The sequence below is a fragment of the Dryobates pubescens genome, chromosome 8, assembly GCF_014839835.1.
Source record: "Dryobates pubescens isolate bDryPub1 chromosome 8, bDryPub1.pri, whole genome shotgun sequence".
Lineage (NCBI taxonomy): Eukaryota > Metazoa > Chordata > Aves > Piciformes > Picidae > Dryobates > Dryobates pubescens.
This window is the reverse complement of record NC_071619.1, coordinates 40,645,437-40,666,520: the sequence shown is the minus strand read 5'-3', so window position 1 is coordinate 40,666,520 and position 21,084 is coordinate 40,645,437. Positions and strand designations below refer to the sequence as shown.

General features: G+C 48.5%; 1 protein-coding gene across 1 annotated transcript; it reads left to right on the top strand.

The window, feature by feature from the left end:
* The first annotated feature begins 921 nt into the window (after nucleotides 1-921).
* On the top strand, nucleotides 922-18,562 carry USF3 (upstream transcription factor family member 3). The gene is made up of 5 exons (XM_009903459.2): nucleotides 922-986; nucleotides 4,520-4,548; nucleotides 6,735-6,817; nucleotides 8,745-8,841; nucleotides 11,758-18,562. Exons 1-5 carry the CDS (start codon nucleotides 940-942, stop codon nucleotides 18,222-18,224), a joined length of 6,723 nt encoding a protein of 2,240 aa, XP_009901761.2. The 5' UTR covers nucleotides 922-939; the 3' UTR covers nucleotides 18,225-18,562.
* The last annotated feature ends 2,522 nt before the right edge of the window (nucleotides 18,563-21,084 follow it).

Sequence of the window (21,084 nt, the reverse complement as noted above, 5' to 3'; positions counted from 1 at the left end):
TGGCTGAGAGCAGCCAGGCAGAGAGGGACCTGGGGGTAGTGGTTGATAGTAGGCTGAACATGAGCCAGCAGTGTGCCCAGGTGGCCAAGAAGGCCAATGGCATCCTGGCCTGCATCAGGAACAGTGTGGCCAGCAGGAGCAGGGAGGTCATTCTGCCCCTGTACACAGCACTGGTTAGGCCACACCTTGAGTCCTGTGTCCAGTTCTGGGCCCCTCAGTTTAGGAAGGAGGTTGAGTTGCTGGAAGATGTCCAGAGAAGGGCAACAGAGCTGGGGAGGGGTTTGGAGCACAGCCCTGTTAGGAGAGGCTGAGGGAGCTGGGGTTGCTTAGCCTGGAGAAGAGGAGGCTCAGGGGAGACCTTCTTGCTCTCTACAACTACCTGAAGGGAGGTTGTGGTCAGGCAGAGGTTGGTCTCTTCTCCCAGGCAACCAGTACCAGAACAAGAGGACACAGTCTGAAGCTGTGCCAGGGGAGGTTTAGGCTGGAGGTTAGGAAGAAGTTCTGTACAGAGAGAGTGATTGCCCATTGGAATGGGCTGCCCGGGGAGGTGATGGAGTCACCATCCCTGGAGGTGTTTAGGAGGAGACTTGATAGGGTGCTTGGTGCCATGGTTTAGTTGATTAAGTGGGTTGGATTGGTTGATGGGTTGGACTTGATGGTCTTGAAGGTCTCTTCCAACCTGGTTTATTCTGTTCTAAATGGAAACAGGTTCACTCTAGGCAGTGGGGTTCGCAAAGCACTCTGCTAGGTAATGTACTTCACTTCTAATGCTGAGATGACCCTGCTGTTCTGCATCAAAGTGGTGGACCTCTGCATACACTGTACTGTCTGGTCAAAGGCAAAATGATGTAGCAAATGTTGTGTGTACTTTGAATTCAGAAGAGTGTCAAAGTTGCTAATTACTTCCACAATCTTCTTCAGGCTTTCCTCTCCGAAACCATGCCAGAGATGACAGAGAATGAGACACCTACGAAGAAGCAGCATCGGTGAGTGCCTGTGCCTGTTTTGTAACTCTGTGGGCATGTCACAGCTGAGAAATTTCCAGCTGAAACTTTGGTAGCAAGGCTGTTGTCAAGAAATTCTGAGTTGGGTTGACCAGGATTGATCTAAAGGTTTGAGAATTGTGTTCCAACACTCCCTTTCTCTCTTTGCCCTATGTATGCTGAATTATTTGTTGAAGACCTGCCTCCTTGGGCCACCTAAGCAACAGAGAGTCTTTGTTGCAGTAACTGCTCCCATGTGTATAAAGCTGTGTCATCACCTCAGAGTGCAGGCTATGCTGTTGCTGAGTCCTGGGAGATACTGGGAGGTCACTACATGCATTTTGGCAAAATAATTCAGACCTCTCCCTCAGCTCTCAGTGGAATTTGGATTTTGCATCTCAGATCTCAGCTGAAACACGAAGCGCATCTTGAGGTTGTGCAGCAACACTGACCCAAATTTGCAGCCAAGTGGCTTGGAGCTCATGACAAGTTTTCCAGGTTTTTGATCTTTTGTCCTTGATCTAATGCCTGATGGGCATGGGAATCAGAGAATCACAGAATGGGTTGGGTTGGAAGGGACCTCCAAAGGTCACAGTGTCACCAAGGTTGGAAGAGACCTCAAAGATCATCGAGTCCAACCTATCACCACAGACCTCATGACTAGACTGTGGCACCAAGTGCCACATCCAATGCCCTCTTGAACCCCTCTGGTCATCTAGTCCACCCCCTAAATCTTTCCCTCCCTCTTTAAATTCAACACCCATCTTAAGCTAGGTGGCTGTGTAGGGTAAGAAAAGGTCAGAGAGAACATTGATTTCTTCTGTGGAAATGTTTTCAGTCTTTGTGGATTTCATGACTCCTTCTTCCCCTGCTGATAGAGTGTTTTGCATTCTGTATTGGTAATGGGAACCAAAGAGCAGCTGAGCCTCTCCCTCCAGCCTTTATTCAGGATACATGATCAGTTCTGACTGGCAGATGATTTTTATGGCTAGAAGAAGAACTGCAGCTTGCTGTGAAATTACAAAGCATTTGAAGTGGTGGTTCCCATGCACTCCTGATGGTGCAAGTTTTCAATGGACATGAAGATTCCTCACATCTTGAATTGTTGTAGAACACATGTGCAGGCTTCAGTTGCCATGTGTGTGCCTTGAAGGTGCTCCTCATTAGGCAGGATTTCTTGGTAAATGTCTCCAGGTCTGACCATCTGCAGTGACAGATGTTTGAGGGTGGTGTTAGATCATGTAGGAGAAAAATTAGAGAGGCAAAAGCCCAGTTAGAACTCAAGCTGAACACTGCTGTGAAAGACAATGAAAAGCATTGTAATAAATATAATAATGCTAAAAAGAGAGGCAAGAAGAACCTCCCCTCTTTATTGGACCTGGGGGGGAACACTGTAACTAAAGGGGAGGAAAAGGCTGAGGTACTAAATTCCTTCTTTGCCTCCATCTTCAACAGTAAGGCAGGAGGACTTCAGGATAACTGGCCTCTTGAACTGGTAGGTGGGGTCAGGGAGCAGTGCAGTACCCCTGAAATCCATGAGGAAATAGTTAGGAACTTGCTGAGCCACTTGGACACTCACAAGTCCTTGGGACCAGATGGGATCCATCCCAGGGTGCTGGGAGAGCTGGCAGATGAGCTGCCAAGCTGCTCTCCATCATTTTCCACCAGTCCTGGCTCACCAGAGAGGTCCCAGATGACTGGAAACTGGCCAGTGTGGTCCCCATCCACAAGAAGGGATGGATGGAGGAACCTGGAAACTGTCAGCCTGACCTCAGTGCCAGGGAAAGTGATGGAGCAGATCATCATGGGGGCAATCACAGCACACCTGCAGGACAGCCGAGGGATCAGTTATTAGCCACTGGAATGTGCTGCCCAGGGAGGTGGTGGAGTCACCGGCCCTAGAAGTGTTCAAAAAAGGATTGGATGTGGCACTTGGTGCCATGGTTTAGTTAGTCCTGAGGTGTTGGGTGACAGGTTGGACTTGATGATCTCTGAGGTCTTTTCCAACCTTATTGATTCTATGATTCTTAAACACCTCCAGTGATGGTGACTCCACCACCTCCCTAGGCAGCACATTCCAATGGCCAGTCTCCTTTTCTGTGAAGAATTTCTTCCTAACGTCCAGCCTAAACCTCTCCTGATTCAGCTTGAGACTGTGTCCTCTTGTTCTGGTGCTGGTTGCCTGGGAGAAGAGACCAACCCCCACCTGGCTACAACCTCCCTTCAGGTAGTTGTAGGGAGCAAGAAGGTCTCCCCTGAGCCTCCTCTTCTCCAGTCTAAGCAACCTGGAAACCAGAAAACATGTGCTTTGCTTTACTGTATGTATTGGTTTAAGCTGAGGGAAGGGACAAGGGACAGGGCATGAGGGTCTCTCAGCCTTTCTTCATATGATAGATGTTCCAGTCCCCTCATGGTGCCCTGCACTGCAGTCTCTCCAGCAGTTCTTTGTCCTTCTTGAGCTGGAGCGCCCTGCTGGGTTATCTTGAATCTTAGGCTGTGAAGTACTCAAGAATAAATGATTGCTGCCCAACTGCAGCTAGGCAGACTTTTGACAGAGTAACCCTGGGGCCAGGAGAGTCCAGGCTCTGGGAGATGGAAGCACCTGATTGCAATCTTCCAAGGGAAGTAGTGGATTCTCCTACGTTGGACAGTTTTAAGACTCGGCTGGCAGGGTGTAGGGCCATCTCCTTTAAACTATTACCTAGAAAGGTTGGACCAGATGATCCTTGAGGTCCCTTCCAACCTGGCATTCTGTGATTCTGTATTAATTCTGGGTTTAACACAATGGAAACATGTTTGATACCAGATGGTATGATCATGGAATCATAGAATCAATAAGGTTGGAAAGGACCTCAGAGATCATCAAGTCCAACCTATCACCCAACACCTCAGGACTAACTAAACCATGGCTTCAAAGTGCCTGATGTCTGAGAAAATCTCTGTGTGGGGTAGCATTTTCTTTGATCCACTGAAAGTAAAAGCAATGTTTCAAACACCTAACCACCTTGTTGCTCAGAAATAGAACTGGCTTTTAATATTTGGCCTTAGTGAATACTAGATAGTGCAACAGGTGCTGGAGAGAAGCATGGAAGTGCAGCTCTGCCCCATAAATGTGTGACAATAATCTAAACACTATGCTGTGCCGTGTTTCACAGGAACTGATTTGTCTGGACACAAACTAATTCTTGTTATTGGGCTGCCCAGGGAGGTGGTGCAGTCACCATCCCTGGAGGTGTTCAAAAAGGGCTTGGGCATGGCACTGGAAGCCATGGTTTAGTAGTCATGAGGTCCTGGGTGAGAGGCTGGACTTGATGATCTCTGAGGTCTTTTCCACCCTTATTGTTTCTATGATTTAATATCAAAGTCTAAGACAAACCCTTGTGGGTGTCACATCTGCTGTGTTCTTCTTCACAGAGCAGAATGTATTATTGCTTGGTGTTGTTAGCTGTAATGGAAACAATGAAAGAAATATTTGTTGATGTGCAGATTGTTCTCCCTTCTGTTTCCCACCACTGTTCTCTCTTTGTGTTTCACAGAAAGAAAAACCGGGAGACACACAATGCAGGTAGGAGCACATTCTGCCTTCTTGTGTGATCTGCACCTGGGCTGAGGCAACCCCAGGCACAAATCCAGGCTGGGCAGGGACTGGCTGGAAAGCAGCCCTGAGGAGAGAGACCTGGGGGTGCTGGTGGAGGAGAAGCTCAACAGGAGCTCTCAGTGTGCACTTGCAGCCCAGGAAGCCAACCAGATCCCGGGCTGCAGCAAGAGAAGTGTGGCCAGCAGGGCAAGGGAGGGGATTCTCCCCCTCTGCTCAGCTCTGCTGAGACCCCACCTGGAGTACTGCCTCCAGTTCTGGAGCCCCTATTGCAAGAGGGATCTGGAGGTGCTGGAAGGTGTCCAGAGAAGGGCCACGAGGATGATCAGAGGGCTGGAGCACCTCTCCTGTGAGGACAGACTGAAGGAGTTGGGGCTGTTCAGTCTGGAGAAGAGAAGGCTCCCAGGTGACCTAATTGTGGCCTTCCAGTATCTGAAGGGGGCTACAAGAAGGCTGGGGAGGGACTTCTCAGGCTCTCAGGTAGTGCTAGGACTAGGGGGAATGGAATGAAGCTGGAGGTGGGGAGATTCAGGCTGGAGTTGAGGAGGAAGTTCTTCCCCATGAGAGTGGTGAAGCCCTGGAATGGGTTGTCCAGGGAGGTGGTTGAGGCCCCGTCCCTGGAGGTGTTTAAGGCCAGGCTGGATGAGGCTGTGGCCAGCCTGATCTAGTGTGGGGTGTCCCTGCCCATGTCAGGGGGGTTGGAACTATATGCTCCTTGTGGTCCCTTCCAACCCTGACTGATACTGTGATACTATGATCTGTAAAGAAGCACAAACTCTTTGAACTCTTAAAGCACATTTTGCATACTTCTCCATGGAGAAGGTTCCTCTGTAGGTGTTTGATACACTGACAAAAGCAGCCCATCCTACCAAATGCCTTTCTGTGCTCTTGCATGGAATATCTATGCAGAAGGGTTTCTTGATTGGTCTCTGCTTTGCAGTTTTCCACAGCATAAGGCTACAGCAGGACACCTGAATATGAAAGTGGGACCATTTCCTGGTCCTTCCAGTCCTAGTTGACTAAGAAGTAAACTGTTCCAGTTTTGTTCAGTTCTAAAGGAAAACAAATGCATGGGCATTTGCACACTGGTAATAACTACCTCTCTTAAGACTTGAGGAATAACCTCTTCATTTTGAGAGTTCTGGAGCACTGGACCAGCCTGCCCAGGGAGGCTGTGGAGTCTCCCTCTCTGAAGACTTTCTAAACCTGCTGGGACCTGTTCCTGTGCACCTTGTGCCAGGTGAACCTGCTCTAGCAGGGGGGTTGGATGAGATGATCTCCAGAGGTCCCTTCCAACCCTTACCATTCTGTGATTCTGGAAAACATGGAGATACCTGACCCAAGAGCTTTACAGCTTCCCTGGATTAGAAATATTACTGTACTCTGTCCCTGAGGCTCCCACCTGGATGTTGGCTTCTCTGAAATTCTGTGTGAATACTGGCTGTGAGCTGCAGGAGTCATATCTCATGGGCAGCAACTAGTCGTTGTCTAGTTTCACTGGCATCTTCTACAAGTAGCAGAATGATGTACTGGGGAAGAAGTCTGGCAAGGTTTTGGCCTGGTTTGTCCTAAAATACTGATTCTGGTTCATAGAATCTTAGAATCATAGAATACATTGAGTTGGGAGGGACCTTTAAAGGTCATCTAGTCCAACCCCCTGCAGTAAGCTGGGACATCCCCAACTAGATCAGGTTGCTCAGAGCCCCATCAAGCCTGACCTTGAATGTCTTCAGGGCTAGGGCTTCCACCACCTCCCTGGGCAACCTGTTCTACCACCCTCAGAAATTATTCCTAATGTCCAATCTGTATCTACCCTTCTCCAGTTTGAAACCACTGCCCCTCATCCTATTGCTACATGCCTTTGTGAGCAGTCCCTCCCCAGCTCTCTTGTAGGCCTCCTTTAGGTACTGAATGGCCACTGTAAGGTCTCTGTGGCGTCTTCTCTTCTCCAGGCTGAAGAATCCCAACTCTCCCAGCCTGCCTTTGTCTCCCCACCTTTTACAGGACTTTTTTCCCCTCTCTCAAATTAGTGAGCATCATGATGCATCATGAAATAATCCATTTATGAGCCCTTACACTGGTCTGAGTTTTGCTGCTGCTGTGCCAACTGCCACCTTGCCCAGCCAGATGTCACAGCACATACTGTTTTTCTGTAGTGGAAAGACATCGAAAGAAGAAGATTAATGCTGGGATAAACAGGATTGGAGAACTCATTCCCTGCTCTCCAGCACTTAAGCAGGTGAGTGTCCTGTCAGAGGTGCATACAAGCTTCCTACAGAATGCTCCTGTGTTTCCTTGTCATCCCCCACAGCAAACTGCTGGCTAAGCTCTCAGCTCGTGGCTTGGACTGCAACACTCTGAGCTGGGTGAGGAACTGGCTGGAGGCTGAGCCCAGAGAGTGGTGGTGAATGGTGCCACAGCCAGCTGGCAGCCAGGCACCAGTGGTGTCCCCCAGGGGTCAGTGCTGGGCCCCATCCTCTTTAATATGGATGAGGCTCTGGCCAGCCTGATCTAGTGTGGGGTGTCCCTGCCTATGGCAGGGGGTTGGAACTAGATGATCCTTGTGGTCCCTTCCAACCCTGACTGATACTATGATTTTTTGGAGTCCTTCTCCAATCCCTTCTTTGCCTTTTGCTGGTGATCACCAAATGTCCTGTGATGCAAACAGAACTGCATGCATGCTGCTTTTTGTCATCTTACATATAATGAGATGAAAGCAATCCAGAAAGGGGAATAATAATAGTAATTTAAGAACTGTGTCCTTGTGAAAGGAACAGGTGAAACAATTGGTTTGAGGCTGATGCACAGAAGCATCTCTTCTGAGACAGAGCATTCTACAGCAGAGGCTGCTCCTGCAGAACAGCAGGAGAAGGGATTAGGAGATAAACAAGAGGTTTTGCAGGAAGAATAAGCATAGTTTCATGAGGGAAGGATGGTGGAGGAGTTACAGCAGATTTTGTCTTTCCATATTCTCCAGTATTATTAGTTTCAAAATGATGCATGCCCCTCCCTTGGTAATTATTCTGTGTTTGCTCCTTCCCTAATAAAATATTTACAAGGCAGCATCTTGCAATTTCATGTGATGTATATGTACCTTACTGAAGGAGAATTTTAGGCTGCTCAGCATACAGTGCTTGCTCTTCAGGTTCTGTGGCCTTAGTGTCTTGCTTTGGACATTGGGACATGTCAGCTCCAGCACTGAAAATACTGTTCTGCAAAACTTCATGGCATTTTAGGGGGAATATCACTCATGACACATGTGGCTCATCTTGAAATAAAATCCCACCCAACCCAAAAATCTCCTACCCAACAACATTCAGAGAACCATTGGGGTTGCTGAGCCTGGAGGAGGCTCAGGGGAGACCTTCTTGCTGTCTACAACTGCCTGAAGGGAGGTTGTAGCCAGGTGGGGGTTGGTCTCTTCTCCCAGGCAACCAGCACCAGTACAAGAGGACACAGTCTCAAGTTGTGCCAGGGGAGGCTTAAGCTAGTTGTTAGGAAGAAGTTCTTCCCAGACAGAGAGATTGGCCATTGGAATGTGCTGCCCAGGGAGGTGGTGGAGTCGTCATCACTGGAGGTGTTCAAGAGGGGACTGGATGTGGCAATTGAAGCCATGGTTTAGTTAGTCATGAGGTGTTGGGTGATAGGTTGGACTCAATGATCTCAAAGGCTTTTTCCAACCTGGTTAATTCCAGTTCTAGTCCTATTCCAGTTCTAGTCCTATTCCAGTTCTAGTCCTATTCCAGTTCTAGTCCTATTCCAGTTCTAGTCCTATTCCAGTTCTAGTCCTATTCCAGTTCTAGTCCTATTCCAGTTCTAGTCCTATTCCAGTTCTAGTCCTATTCCAGTTCTAGTCCTATTCTAGTTCTGTCCTATTCTAGTTCTAGTCCTATTCTAGTTCTAGTCCTATTCTAGTTCTAGTCCTATTCTAGTTCTAGTCCTATTCTAGTTCTAGTCCTATTCTAGTTCTAGTCCTATTCCAGTTCTAGTCCTATTCCAGTTCTAGTCCTATTCCAGTTCTAGTCCTATTCCAGTTCTAGTCCTATTCTAGTTCTAGTCCTATTCTAGTTCTAGTCCTGTTCTATTTTTTAAACTAAAGACCTCTTGAAGACAAGTGCAATCTCATACCCAATCTACTAATAGTATGTGTATGCTTTGTTTTAAAGAGCAAGAACATGATCCTGGATCAGGCTTTTAAGTACATAACAGAAATGAAAAGGCAGAACGACGAGCTTCTGCTGAATGGAGGGAACAATGAACAGGGTAAGTACAGATGCTGCTGGAGGCTCTAACATTTCCCATTTCCACTCTGTGGCTGTTAGTACTGACTGGCAACAAAGTCTGGATCAACAAACTTGGGAATCCCAAGATATTATGCAGATGCAGGAAAACTGCAGCTGCTTATACTGAAAGAGGAAGCCAAGAGAATTCTCTAATGCCTGCTCTTGCACATAGCTATGGGATAATGAAGTAATTGCATTGTGGTGTGAAGTAATTATGGAGCTTATAAGTGATGAGCAGCTGAAGGAACTGGGGTTGTTTACCCTGGAGAAAGGGAGGCTGAGGGGAGACCACCTTGCTCTACAGCTCCCCAAAAGGAGGTTGTAGTGATGTGGGTGTTGACTCTTCTTCCTCGTACTAAGTGACAGGATGAGAGGAAATGGCCTCAGGTTGCACCAGGGAAGGTTTAGGTTGGCTAGTAGAAGAAACTTCTTGACTGAAAGGGTTCTCAAACACTGGAAGGGGCTCCCCAAGGAGATGCATGCCAGGATGCCACATCATTTGGAGAGTAAACACTATGTAGTACTGAAACAAGCTGTTCATAATGCATGCCATGCCTGGAGGTGTTTCAAAGATGCAGAGATGTGGTGCTGAGGGACATGGTTTAGCACCAGCCTTGGTAGAGTTGGAATGGAATGGAATAGACCAGGTTGGAAGAGACCTTCAAGATCATCATATCCAGCCAGTTAGATAAAGATTGAACTTGATGGTCTTAAAGATCCAACCAAACCAAATTCTCTCCTGGTTTATTCTGCTGTAGCATTCTGGTATTTATTTTACCAGAACAATTTCTGATAAATTTCACTTAGATATCTTTTTTCCCTATCAAAACCATGGAGTTTCCTTCATCCATACAGCTATTTTTTTTTCCCCCTTTCAAATGCTATAAAACATCATCATAAAGCATCACATCACATAACATGAGCCAGCAGTGTGCCCAGGTGGTGCCAGGTGGCCAAGAGGGCCAATGGCATCCTGGCCTGCATTAGGAATAGTGTGGCCAGCAGGAGCAGGGAAGTCATTGTGCCCTGTACTCTGCATTGGTTAGGCCACATCTAACTGTGTCCAGTTCTGGGCCCCTCAGTTTAAGAAGGACATTGAGACACTTGAAGGTGTCCAGAGAAGGGCAAGGAGGCTGGGGAGAGGCCTTGAGCACAGCCCTGTGAGGAGAGGCTGAGGGAGCTGGGGTTGCTTAGCCTGGAGAAGGGAAGGCTCAGGGGAGACCTCATTGCTGTCTTCAACTACCTGAAAGGTGGCTGTAGCCAGGAAGGGGTTGGGCTCTTCTCCCAGGCAGCCAGCGCCAGAACAAGAGGACACAGTCTCAGGCTGCACCTCAAGGTGAGGAGAAAGTTCTTCACCAAGTCATTTGTCATTGGAATGTGGTGCCCATGGAGGTGGTGGAGTCACCATCCCTGGAGGTGTTCAAGAGAAGATTGGATGTGGCATTTGGTGCCATGGTCTAGTCATGAGGTCTGTGGAAGACAGGTTGGACTGGATGATCCTCGAGGTCTCTTCCAACCTTGGTGATACTGTGATAACAGTTTTTTAAACAGATGTGTCAACATACAGTGAAGTAGGTGTAACAGAAATAATCTCAGACAGGATGTGGTTTATGATTTTTATTTGGAGCCATGGTTTAGTGGTCAGGAGGTGTTGGCTAATAGGTTGGACTTGATGATCTCTGAGGTCTTTTCCAACCTGGGTGATTCTATGATTCTATTTCTCCCCACAGAATGGAATTCTAAGTAGCTTATCTTGTTGATGTATTTAGGGTTGGAAAAAAGTTGGGTGATTTTCCTAGTTAGGTGAGCGGTCTCCAGGAGCTGCACTGGGTTTTGTGGTTTCACATAAGTGCTTTGTCTTTAATTTTGCATCTCATTTTTAGAGGTAAGGAAACTTAATTGCCCTGTAAAGGCATGAGATTATCAATTGATTAAAAAATGGTTTAGTCTTTACAAAGAAGCAGAGCAAGGAGAAAGATAACTGTGCTTGTCTTTCCTTCAGTAATTGAACAATTTGATTAGTGTTCATTTTCACCTGAGTTAGTTCTGATGTGGGTTGTTTTTTTTCTAACTACAGAATTGGGCCTGCTCTTGGTGACGGTTCATTGCCTTTCCCCCTTGCTAGAGAGGCTCCTCAGGATAAGAGTCTTCATCTTGATTATGTGAATCATTTGAAGAAAGCATGCATTATGAACAGCTTGTTTCAGTACTACGTAGTGTTTACTCTCCAAATGAGGTGGCATCCTGGCCTGCATCAGGAATAGTGTGGCCAGCAGGAGCAGGGAGGTCATTCTGCCCTGTGCTCAGCACCGGTTAGGCCACACCTTGAGTCCTGTGTCCAGTTCTGGGCCCCTCAATTTAAGAAGGATGTTGAGACTCTTGAACGTGTGCAGAGAAGGGCAATGAGGCTGGGGAGGGGTTTGGAGCACAGCCCTGTGAGGAGAGGCTGAGGGAGCTGGGGTTGCTTAGCCTGGAGAAGAGAAGGCTCAGGGGAGACCTCATTGCTGTGTACAACTACCTGAAGGGAGGTTGTAGCCAGGTGGGGGTTGGTCTCTTCTCCCAGGCAACCAGTACCAGAACAAGAGGACACAGTCTCAAGCTGCACCAGAGGAGGTTTAGGCTGGAGGTGAGGACAAAGTTCTTCCCAGAAAGAGTAATTGGCCATTGGAATGTGCTGCCCAGGGAGGTGGTGGAGTCACCATCACTGGAGGTGTTCAAGAGGGGATTGGATGTGGCACTTGGTGCCATGGTTTAGTTAGTCATGAGATGTTGGATGATAGGTTGGACTTGGTGATCTTTGAGGTCTTTTCCAACCTTATTGATTCTGTGATTCTATGCACATTACCTAGTCTCTGTGCTGGTGCTGATGTAACTGAGTGCTCCCACTCTTTTCTAGCTGAAGAGATAAAAAAACTCCGGAAACAGCTGGATGAACTACAGAAGGAGAATGGGAGGTACATCGAGCTACTGAAAGCCAATGATATTTGCCTGTATGATGACCCTACCATCCACTGGAAAGGAAATCTCAAAAATGCAAAGGTCTCTGTTGTGATTCCTGGTGACCAGGTTCAAAAGAACATCATTGTCTATTCAAATGGGAGTCAACCCAATGGGAATAACCACGGAGCATCTGTCCAGGGAATAACCTTTAACATTGGTCATAATTTACAGAAGCAAACAGCCAATGTTGTGCCAGTCCAGAGAGCTTGCAACCTAGTGACTCCTGTGACTATTTCTGGTATTTACCCCACAGAAAACAAGCCATGGTCACAAAACACAGTTTCTCCACTGGCATCTGCTCAGACAGCTCCAGCAGGGAACGTTGTTGAGCTTTCCACCCCAGAGAATGAGCGCGGCGTGCACACTGCTGCTACTGCCAGCTCACAGAGCACATCTCAATCCAGAACAGAACGGGAACTACAGTGTTCTTCCAGTAATGCACTACAGAATAAGCAAAATCTCCCCAGAAGTAAAAATGAAGAGGAGGGCACTAAACTAACAAAGAAAACGCTCCTGCCAGGAGTCAGCCTTCCTTCCAACGCCTCGACGGAAGCCTCCCAAGTTCAACAGGTAAATGCAACTTGTACAAACAGACACAGTTCTAGGAGTGACCTTCAGGAAAGCTCTGTCATTTCCACCACAAACACAGCTTGTGTGTCATCTGCAAGAGTGTCTACTGCAGACAGTTTTTCCTCTGTAAATGTCCTCAAAAGTGCAGACTTGGTAAGCAGCGCTGGGACGCTGGTGACTTGTGCAGCAGAAGGCTTGAAGGCTGCCACGGCAATAAGCACCCTGCCTGCCAGTCCCTTGGAGAACTGCTGGTCTTTTTCAGGCTCTTCAGGAGTTGGCACTTCAGACTTGAAAAACATGAGTAGCCTTACACGGATGCCTTCAGCTGGAAACACACAGACCACATGGACAACTTTGCAGCTAGCAGGAAATACTGTTCAGCCTCTAAGCCAAACGCCATCCAGTATAATGACCGCACTGGTGGAGCCAGTTAACGGTGCTGGTACTGTGTCTTCTGCTCACAGCAGGCCTTTGACTACGAGTATCAGTTTGAATACTTCTCTGCCTGGGGATGGTCAGGCAGCTGAGCACATTGTAGTTACGTTGCCCTCATGCCCACCCTTACCTATGCAGCCATTAATCAGCCAGCCGCAGGTTAAAACTCAGGCTGCAGGAAATCTCCTTCCACTGAATTCAGCTATGCAGGTGATTCACATGGCTCAGCCCGTCGCGTCGGCTGTTACAGGAGCACCGCCTAACCAGAACGTCATCATTCTCCAGCCTCCAAACCCTGCTCCGTGCCCTCCAATTGTGAGAGCAGAAGTTCCCAGCCAAAATGTCAGTCAGCAGATTGTGATTATACAAGCTGCTAATCAGCCACCTCTTCCCCTCCTCTCCGCTCAGCCTTCTGCTGCTGCTGTAAGAGTTCCTGTGAATGGGCCGACTGCAGTAGCCAACTCTAGCAGCTCTGTCCAAAACACTGCTCTTCCACAGACTTTTGGGGGGAAGCACCTTGTCCATATATTACCAAGACCATCCTCTTTGCCATCTTCTAGCTCTACCCAAACATTTTCTGTTACAATGTCAAATCAACAGCATCCTCAAACTATCTCATTAAATGGGCAGCTTTTTGCATTGCAGCCTGTGATATCTTCATCTGGAGCTTCAAATCAGGCCCCTATGCAAATTATCCAACCCACCACCAGCGAAGATCCAAATACCAATGTTGCCCTCAATACATTTGGTGCTTTAGCTAACCTCAATCAAAGCATATCCCAAATGGCAGGACAGAGCTGCTTACAGTTGTCTCTCAGCCACCCTACCAATCCCACAACTGTCAATAACCCCATTGCCACAGTCAACTGTGTGTCATTACCAACTTCTGTGGCCTCTTCAGTACCGGCAGAGGTTTCAGGGTTAACGAGCACATCTAATTCCACAAACGCTTCCCCCAAAAAAGCACTTCCTGGCTTGCCCTCCAGTGCAAAATCAAAGAGGACTAACAAAAAGCCGAGTACAAAGAAACACCAAGCAGTCAGCAGTAAAGTGTCCTGCCCAGCACTTCCTTGCAAAGATGCTGGGAAGGTGGACTCTGCTCCCGTGGAAACGGTGGCAAAGCATTCAAACGGTGAGAGGCCGCTTGAAAGCGCTCCGACAGTGTCGCAGGCTTCGGCGACATCCCAGGCAAGCAGCGTGGCGCCACCGAGCGGGGTTGGCGTTTCTGGCTGTCATTCTAAAGAGACTGCGAGCCCTGAACAGGCAGCCAAAACCCACCCTGCCCCCGAGCCCAGCTCAGCAGAGGCGCCTGCTTCCTTGCCGCCGGAGACCGTCGTGTCAGAGCAGCTGACACTCGTCCCGCCGAGTGCCGAAGACACTGCTCCCCTACAGCAGCCTCACGGGCCTCAGAGCCAGCCACCAGCCAGCTCTGCCTTGTCAGAGTCTCCCAAACCCTCTGAACCCCCCAGCACCTTAACATCCTCTAGTACAGAAGCACATTCTCAGGTTGCTGGGACAGCAGCAGCACAGAGCAGCATAGCAGGTCATGCTTCCAAAGCAAGAACAGTTTCAGAGTCCTGCAACGTCACACAGGATTCCTCAGTGGTAATGCAAGATACAGACTTGATAGAAGGACAGGGTCTAACCAAAATGCTGTCTGATCTCACAAAAGAAAGAACAACTGTGGAGAAAACATCTTCATTTGCTGTTCAGAGGGAGCATTCTAATTTTCCTGTGGAAAACTCTAATAAATCAGCAGAATCGAATGTTGATTTGCCTGAGAAGCAGGAACTCTTGCTAATGAACACAGAAGGTGATAGTCTCTCCCAGCATCACTCCTGCATTTCTGATCAGGAAGTAGTGAGTGCTTCCCTTATCGCTAGCAGGCAGGCAGACTCCCCGATGTCAACCAGTTCTGGCAGCAGTCGAAGCTTCTCGGTTGCGTCCATGTTACCGGATACCACCAGAGAAGATGTTACGAGCAGCACCTCAACCAGTACATGCAACAGCTGCACATTTTCAGAACAGACTGACATTGTAGCTCTTGCAGCAAGAGCTATTTTTGATCAGGAAAACCTTGAGAAAGGTGGAGGAGGAGGAATACAGGTGAACATGAGGGATGCCATCTCTAAGTCAGCTGAGGTTGCACCGTTGGAGAGAGAGCAGCAGCCTTTTAAACCTCAACCAGTGAAAGAAAGCAATGCAGGACCGTTGGAAGCAGCAGCAAACAAATTCAGTGCTCAAGATACAGTGCAGGCAAATGTTGACAGACAGGTTGAAAAGCCAAGCTGCTCCATAGGAGCTGTGGAAACATCAAACACTTCTTTGCAGATTTCTGCTTCCCAGTCACCCAGCATAACCAGTTTAAGCGTGAACAACCTAGTCCACCAGAGCCGCATTGTCCATCCCCTTGTGAGCTGCTCGAGTTTAGCCCGGTCTTCAGAGCCAGCCAGCGTCCCTGCAACTGTGAGCCTCTCCCTTCCATCTAGCACGTACGTCAATCAGTCTCCAGCACCTGCTATGATGAGTGACTATGCTCAGGAACAACTGAATACTATCAGGGCAAGCACCATGCAGGCTCCCCAGCTGCAGGAATCGCATCTAAAGCAGCAGAACCACGAAGGCCGCAAAGACTCTGCCAAGCGGGCTGTTCAGGATGACCTTCTGCTCTCTACGGCCAAGAGGCAAAAGCAGTGCCAGACAACACCCATAAGGCTTGAAGGGATGGCACTGATGAACCGAACACCAGAGAGCATTGCTGAGCAAACACAAATGCTAGTCAGTCAGATTCCTCCTAATTCATCCAATTCAGTGGCATCGGTGAGCAATCAAGGGCACAGCGATGGCCTTAACAGGTTATTCCCGTCCAACAGCAACTTTGTGCCACCAGCTTTGAGACAAACTGAAGTTCAGTGCAGTTCTCAGCCATCAATTTCAGAGCAGCAAGGCCAGGCAGGGCAGCACCTGCAGCCAATTCAACATGTTCCTTCTCAAGGCATATCTCACCTCCACAGTAATCATCCATACTTAAAGCAGCAGCAGGCTGGTCAGTTAAGAGAAAGGCACCACTTGTATCAGCTGCAGCACCACATCGCTCACGGGGAAAACTCAGTCCACTCTCAACCCCACGGTGTCCACCAGCAGCGAACCATACAGCAGGAGGTGCAGATGCAAAAGAAACGAAATCTCATCCAGGGAACGCAAGCCACACAGCTCTCTCTACAGCAGAAACACCACGGAAGCGACCAGACACGGCAAAAAGGTGGTCAGCCTCATCCTCATCACCAGCAAATGCAGCAACAGATGCAGCAGCACTTTGGAGCTTCCCAGCCTGAAAAGAACTGTGAAAATCCTGCAACCAGCAGAAACCATCATAACCACCCTCAGAGTCATATAAGTCAGGATATTATGCATCAACAGCAACAAGAGGTTAGCAGCAGACAGCAAGGTTCAGCTTCTGAGCATGTGTCAGGGCACAATCAGATGCAAAGACTTATGACCTCAAGGGGCTTAGAGCAGCAAATGGTGTCCCAGGCAAGTATCGTCACCAGACCATCAGACATGACATGCACCCCTCACAGGCAGGAAAGAAACAGAGTCTCCAGCTACTCCGCTGAGGCACTCATTGGGAAGACACCCTCTAATTCAGAGCAGAGAATAGGACTCTCTCTTCAAGGCTCTAGGATTTCTGAGCAGCTTGAAATGAGAAGCTATCTCGATGTTTCTAGAAATAAAGGGTTGGTGATTCACAATATGCAGGGCCGCTTATCCGTCGACCACACGGTTGGCTCGGACGTGCAGCGCCTTTCCGATTGTCAGACATTTAAGCCAGCTGCACCCAACCAACAGCCAACCAGCAATTTCGATGTGCAGGCTTCAAGAAACAGTGAGATTGGTAATTCTGTGTCATCCCTCCGAGGCATGCAGTCACAAGCGTTTCGGATCGGTCAAAACACGGGGCCGTCCATAGAGAGACAGAAGAGATTGCCCTACCAGCCAGTGCAGGGTATTCCAACGGGGAACACCCTGCCGCCAAGGGAAAATGAAAACACGTGCCACCAAAGCTTTATGCAGAGTTTACTCGCCCCTCACCTGGGTGATCAAGTTAGTGGAAGCCAAAGATCGATCCCAGATCATCAAAGGAACACGCAGTGTGGTGCCTCCTCCACAATCGAGTACAACTGTCCCCCAGCACGGGAAGGCGTCCACATCCGACGAGAGGGCGATGGCCAGAGCAGGGAGAGCTGTGACATGTCTATCGGTGCGATCAACACAAGGAACAGTTCTCTGACGATTCCGTTCTCAAGTTCTTCTTCCTCAGGCGATATTCAGGGTCGCAATACAAGCCCCAACATCTCTGTGCAGAAATCCAACCCCATGAGGATGACGGACAGTCACGGAACCAAGAGCCACATGAACCCGCCTGTTTCTAGCAACATGCACGGAGTTGTGAGGCCCAGTCACCCTCACCCTGCGGTTTCCCATGGAAATGGCGAGCCAGGGCCTCCCTCTGTCCGTCAGCCAAACTCCTCGGTCACTCAGCGGTCGAGGCATCCTCTGCAAGATAACGCGGGGTCTAAAATACGTCAGCCCGAGAGGAATCGATCTGGAACTCAAAGGCACGGAAATGTCTTTGACCCTAGTCTTCCCCATCTTCCCCTCTCCACCAGCAGCAGTATGATCCTTGGGCGCCAGCAGTCTGCAATAGAAAAGAGAGGAAGCATCGTCCGATTTATGGCCGATGGCCCTCAAGTGTCCAACGACAACGCGGCCCCCGACCAACATACTCTCTCTCAGAATTTTGGATTCCCTTTCATTCCAGAGGGGGGCATGAACCCCCCAATAAACGCCAACGCCTCTTTCATCCCGCCGGTCACTCAGCCCAGTGCCACTCGGACACCAGCTCTAATCCCGGTGGATCCTCAGAATACGCTACCGTCCTTCTACCCGCCTTACTCTCCTGCCCACCCTACCCTTTCCAATGACATTTCTATCCCTTACTTTCCCAATCAAATGTTTCCTAACCCGAGCACGGAGAAGCCAAGCAGCGGAAGTCTAAACAATCGATTTGGATCCATTTTGTCTCCTCCCAGGCCTGTTGGGTTCGCTCAGCCGAGTTTTCCTTTGCTTCCAGACATGCCGCCGATGCACATGACCAACACGTCGCACTTATCCAACTTTAACTTGACGTCTTTGTTTCCAGAGATAGCCACAGCTCTTCCTCCAGATGGTTCAGCAATGTCTCCTTTGCTTTCCATCGCAAACACATCTGCTTCAGATTCTTCCAAGCAGTCCTCAAACCGACCTGCCCACAATATAAGCCATATTCTAGGTCACGACTGCAGCTCAGCTGTGTGAAAACTTGTAGGCTGACTATGAGTCCAGTGTGGTGTTTATATACTTAAAGAAGGAAATGGATCTTGCTCACATCCCTGAAGAGACCATCCACAGCTTCACTCTTGGTTTGGCTAAATGTATGTGTAAGGATACTTCTGGTATTTGTAGACACGCTGTGTTTCCATCCACCTTACTAACTCTAAAGCACCAGTGCCTATAGCAATGCTTACTTACTAGTAAACAGTAAGGATGCAACATTGAGAGCTGTGCAAATATTGGTTGTTGATTTTCCAACGATCAAGTTTGATGCCCTGGGTCGTTCCAGGGTAAGGGCCACCCTCTGTGATACCTGGATGTGAAGAAAGCGGGGAGAAGCATCCATCTAGGAGACAGGAAACAAAGGCTACAGGTTTGGTTTTCTTTCTGATGCGTTTAGCTGAACCTACACACAAGCTTGAAGTGGCTTGGGTTCCTCTCTTTGCTTTGTGAAATACCTTCAGGAGCCTCAACACAAGTCAAGTCTGTGTTCACCCAGCATTAATTGATAAAGGCATCTGTTGTGCAGCTTTTTGTTCGAAGCTTGTCGCATGCACTTGACATAAGGCTGACTTTACCTGGCAAAGATCACTGTGTGTTCCCATGGTCAGCAATTAAAAATACTGGTTTAGAAAATGTAAGGTTTCTTTAACCCATGATGTTCTGTTTCTGAGAAGACTTTTTTGGCTGGATCTGTTTGAATGATGACTTCAGTTACTGCTGAACTTGGTTGGTGTTTTAACGTAGCTTGCGACTCCTCCTTGCGTAGTCAGCAGAGACAGCAATCGTATTTATTGCCATTTCGTTGTTCATATGCTGCAAGTTACCTCAGGGTGGGGTTTGCACCTTGTTTAGCACCTTCTTAATGTCTTTGGGTTGGTTTTTTTCCCCCCTCTTCCCTTCTTTGGACCACGCTCAAACGGCAGCTTTCTGAGAGTGCAGCCCTTTGTTGTTGTACCAGGCAGCGCACCTGCTGCGGGAGGCAGACTGAGCCTGCGGCGTCCCACAGAACCCGTGGGGAGCCCTGGGGGCGCAGTTTTTACCTGACCTTGCTGACAGCATCCGGCCCAAATTAATATCAGTACTCTGCACTTGAATGCACCTTTTGTCTAAACCCATGAGATTGTGGCTGGAGGAGGAAGGTGAATGTGTCAGGGCTGGAGACGGCAGGGCGATTGGAGCACCGCAAGCAAGGGGCCTGTGTCTGCATGTGCGTGAGAGGTGGAGTGAATGTGCAACTCCAGGACTTCCACTCACTTTGATCTCATTTCTTCTAAAGGAAAGGGAAGAACTAGGTAAGTTTTATTTATTTAATGGCTCTGCAGTGTGCTTGTCTTCAAGCAAGGCAGAAATACTTGTCTTTTACTTTTTATGTGCTTGGAAATACCATTCTGATTTGGATTCCTCACAGTAACAGTGTGACCTCAGGTTTTAGCCAGCTGGGCAGTGGCTAAAACCGCGCCAGGAGCCTCTTCTCTGGGCTGTGTACACTTGCCATAGTTGTGTGTTGCCCACCAGTGCATCACCTTGCTGCTGCTAGGGTCTGAGCACAGTTTCTTCCCCAGTGCCTCTCCTAGTGGGGGCATGGGGAGAAGCAGACTCCTTGGGATTTTATGCTTGGTTTGTTTGTTTGGTAGCTTTTTTTGGTGAGGGTTTTGTGTTTGTTTTTCCTTTGAAAGGCAGAAAGGAAGATGTTGCTCTGTCTCCAGTAACAGGCCCCACAAAGAGGGACCTGAATGGTTTTTCCATAGCTTGACTGCCTCATTTCTGCCAAGCCCTTTTACACTGATCCAAGAAAGTAGGGAGGCTTAGAATTACAGAAAGAAAAGGCTGTGCCTGTAGTCCATCCTGCTGTGGTCCCCACTCTTGTGAGCTGCTGTCTGATGGCTTTTCTCCTGCAAAGTTAAGTCAAAGGGTTCTGATTCAAACAGGGAATCGCTTCTTAAGGCAGGTGGCACTTACCTCAGGGCACCCAATCTAAATGGTGCATCAGTTCTCTGCACTTCTTAAAAGTAAGAGATTGGATAGCCACAGCATGGCAGCTTGTCTTGAGCTGCACTGTGAAATGGGCTGCCAGTGCACAGAGGCCGACCCAGTGGCAGCAACTGGCCTGTGCAGAGCTGGAGGGCTGGGAATGATGGTCAGTCCTCACCTCCAACTAAGTGTCCTGCAGGTCTGGGTGTTACCTGGTGAGACTCTTGATCAGACTGATTCTCCTAACACAGGAGGTCTCAGAGTGGTGGTGAAATGAGTTCTGAGAGGATGAGTGGCTCTGTAGGGTGTGGATGATAGAGGCAGAGGCATTGAATCTGCAGCTGTGATGTGTGCTGCTATGTAACTCACTGAGGCCTTGAAGAGGGGAGCACAAAGGCCCTTCCTGCTCTCCTCAAAGGGCACCATGTGCACAGTGGCTTTCAAGACAAAGTAGTGAAAAATTAAGCTCTGGCTTCCAGGACTTTAGGATATAAAGATGTTCATCTCGCTCATCACTCCACACAGGACCACATTACTTTTCTCTGCTAGGAAAAAATGTTTGTGGTGTCTTTGAAATCTGGAGCAAGCTTGTAAATTTATACAGAGCAGTTGCAAGAGCTGAGTGTTCATATAGGCCCAGGAGGCCTGATGGGATTCTTCCACCTGGGAGTACCAAAGGAGCTAGTGGATGTTACTGTAGGAGCCCTCTCAATCATCTACCAAAGGCCTTGGGAGTCTGGGGAGGTCTTTGCTGAGTAGAAGCTTGCCAGTGTTATTCCAGCATGAGGGAAGGCCCAGGGAACTACAGAGCTGTTGAGTCTAAGCTCTCTTCCTGGACATATTATGAAGAAAGGCATTTAAAGAATAATTC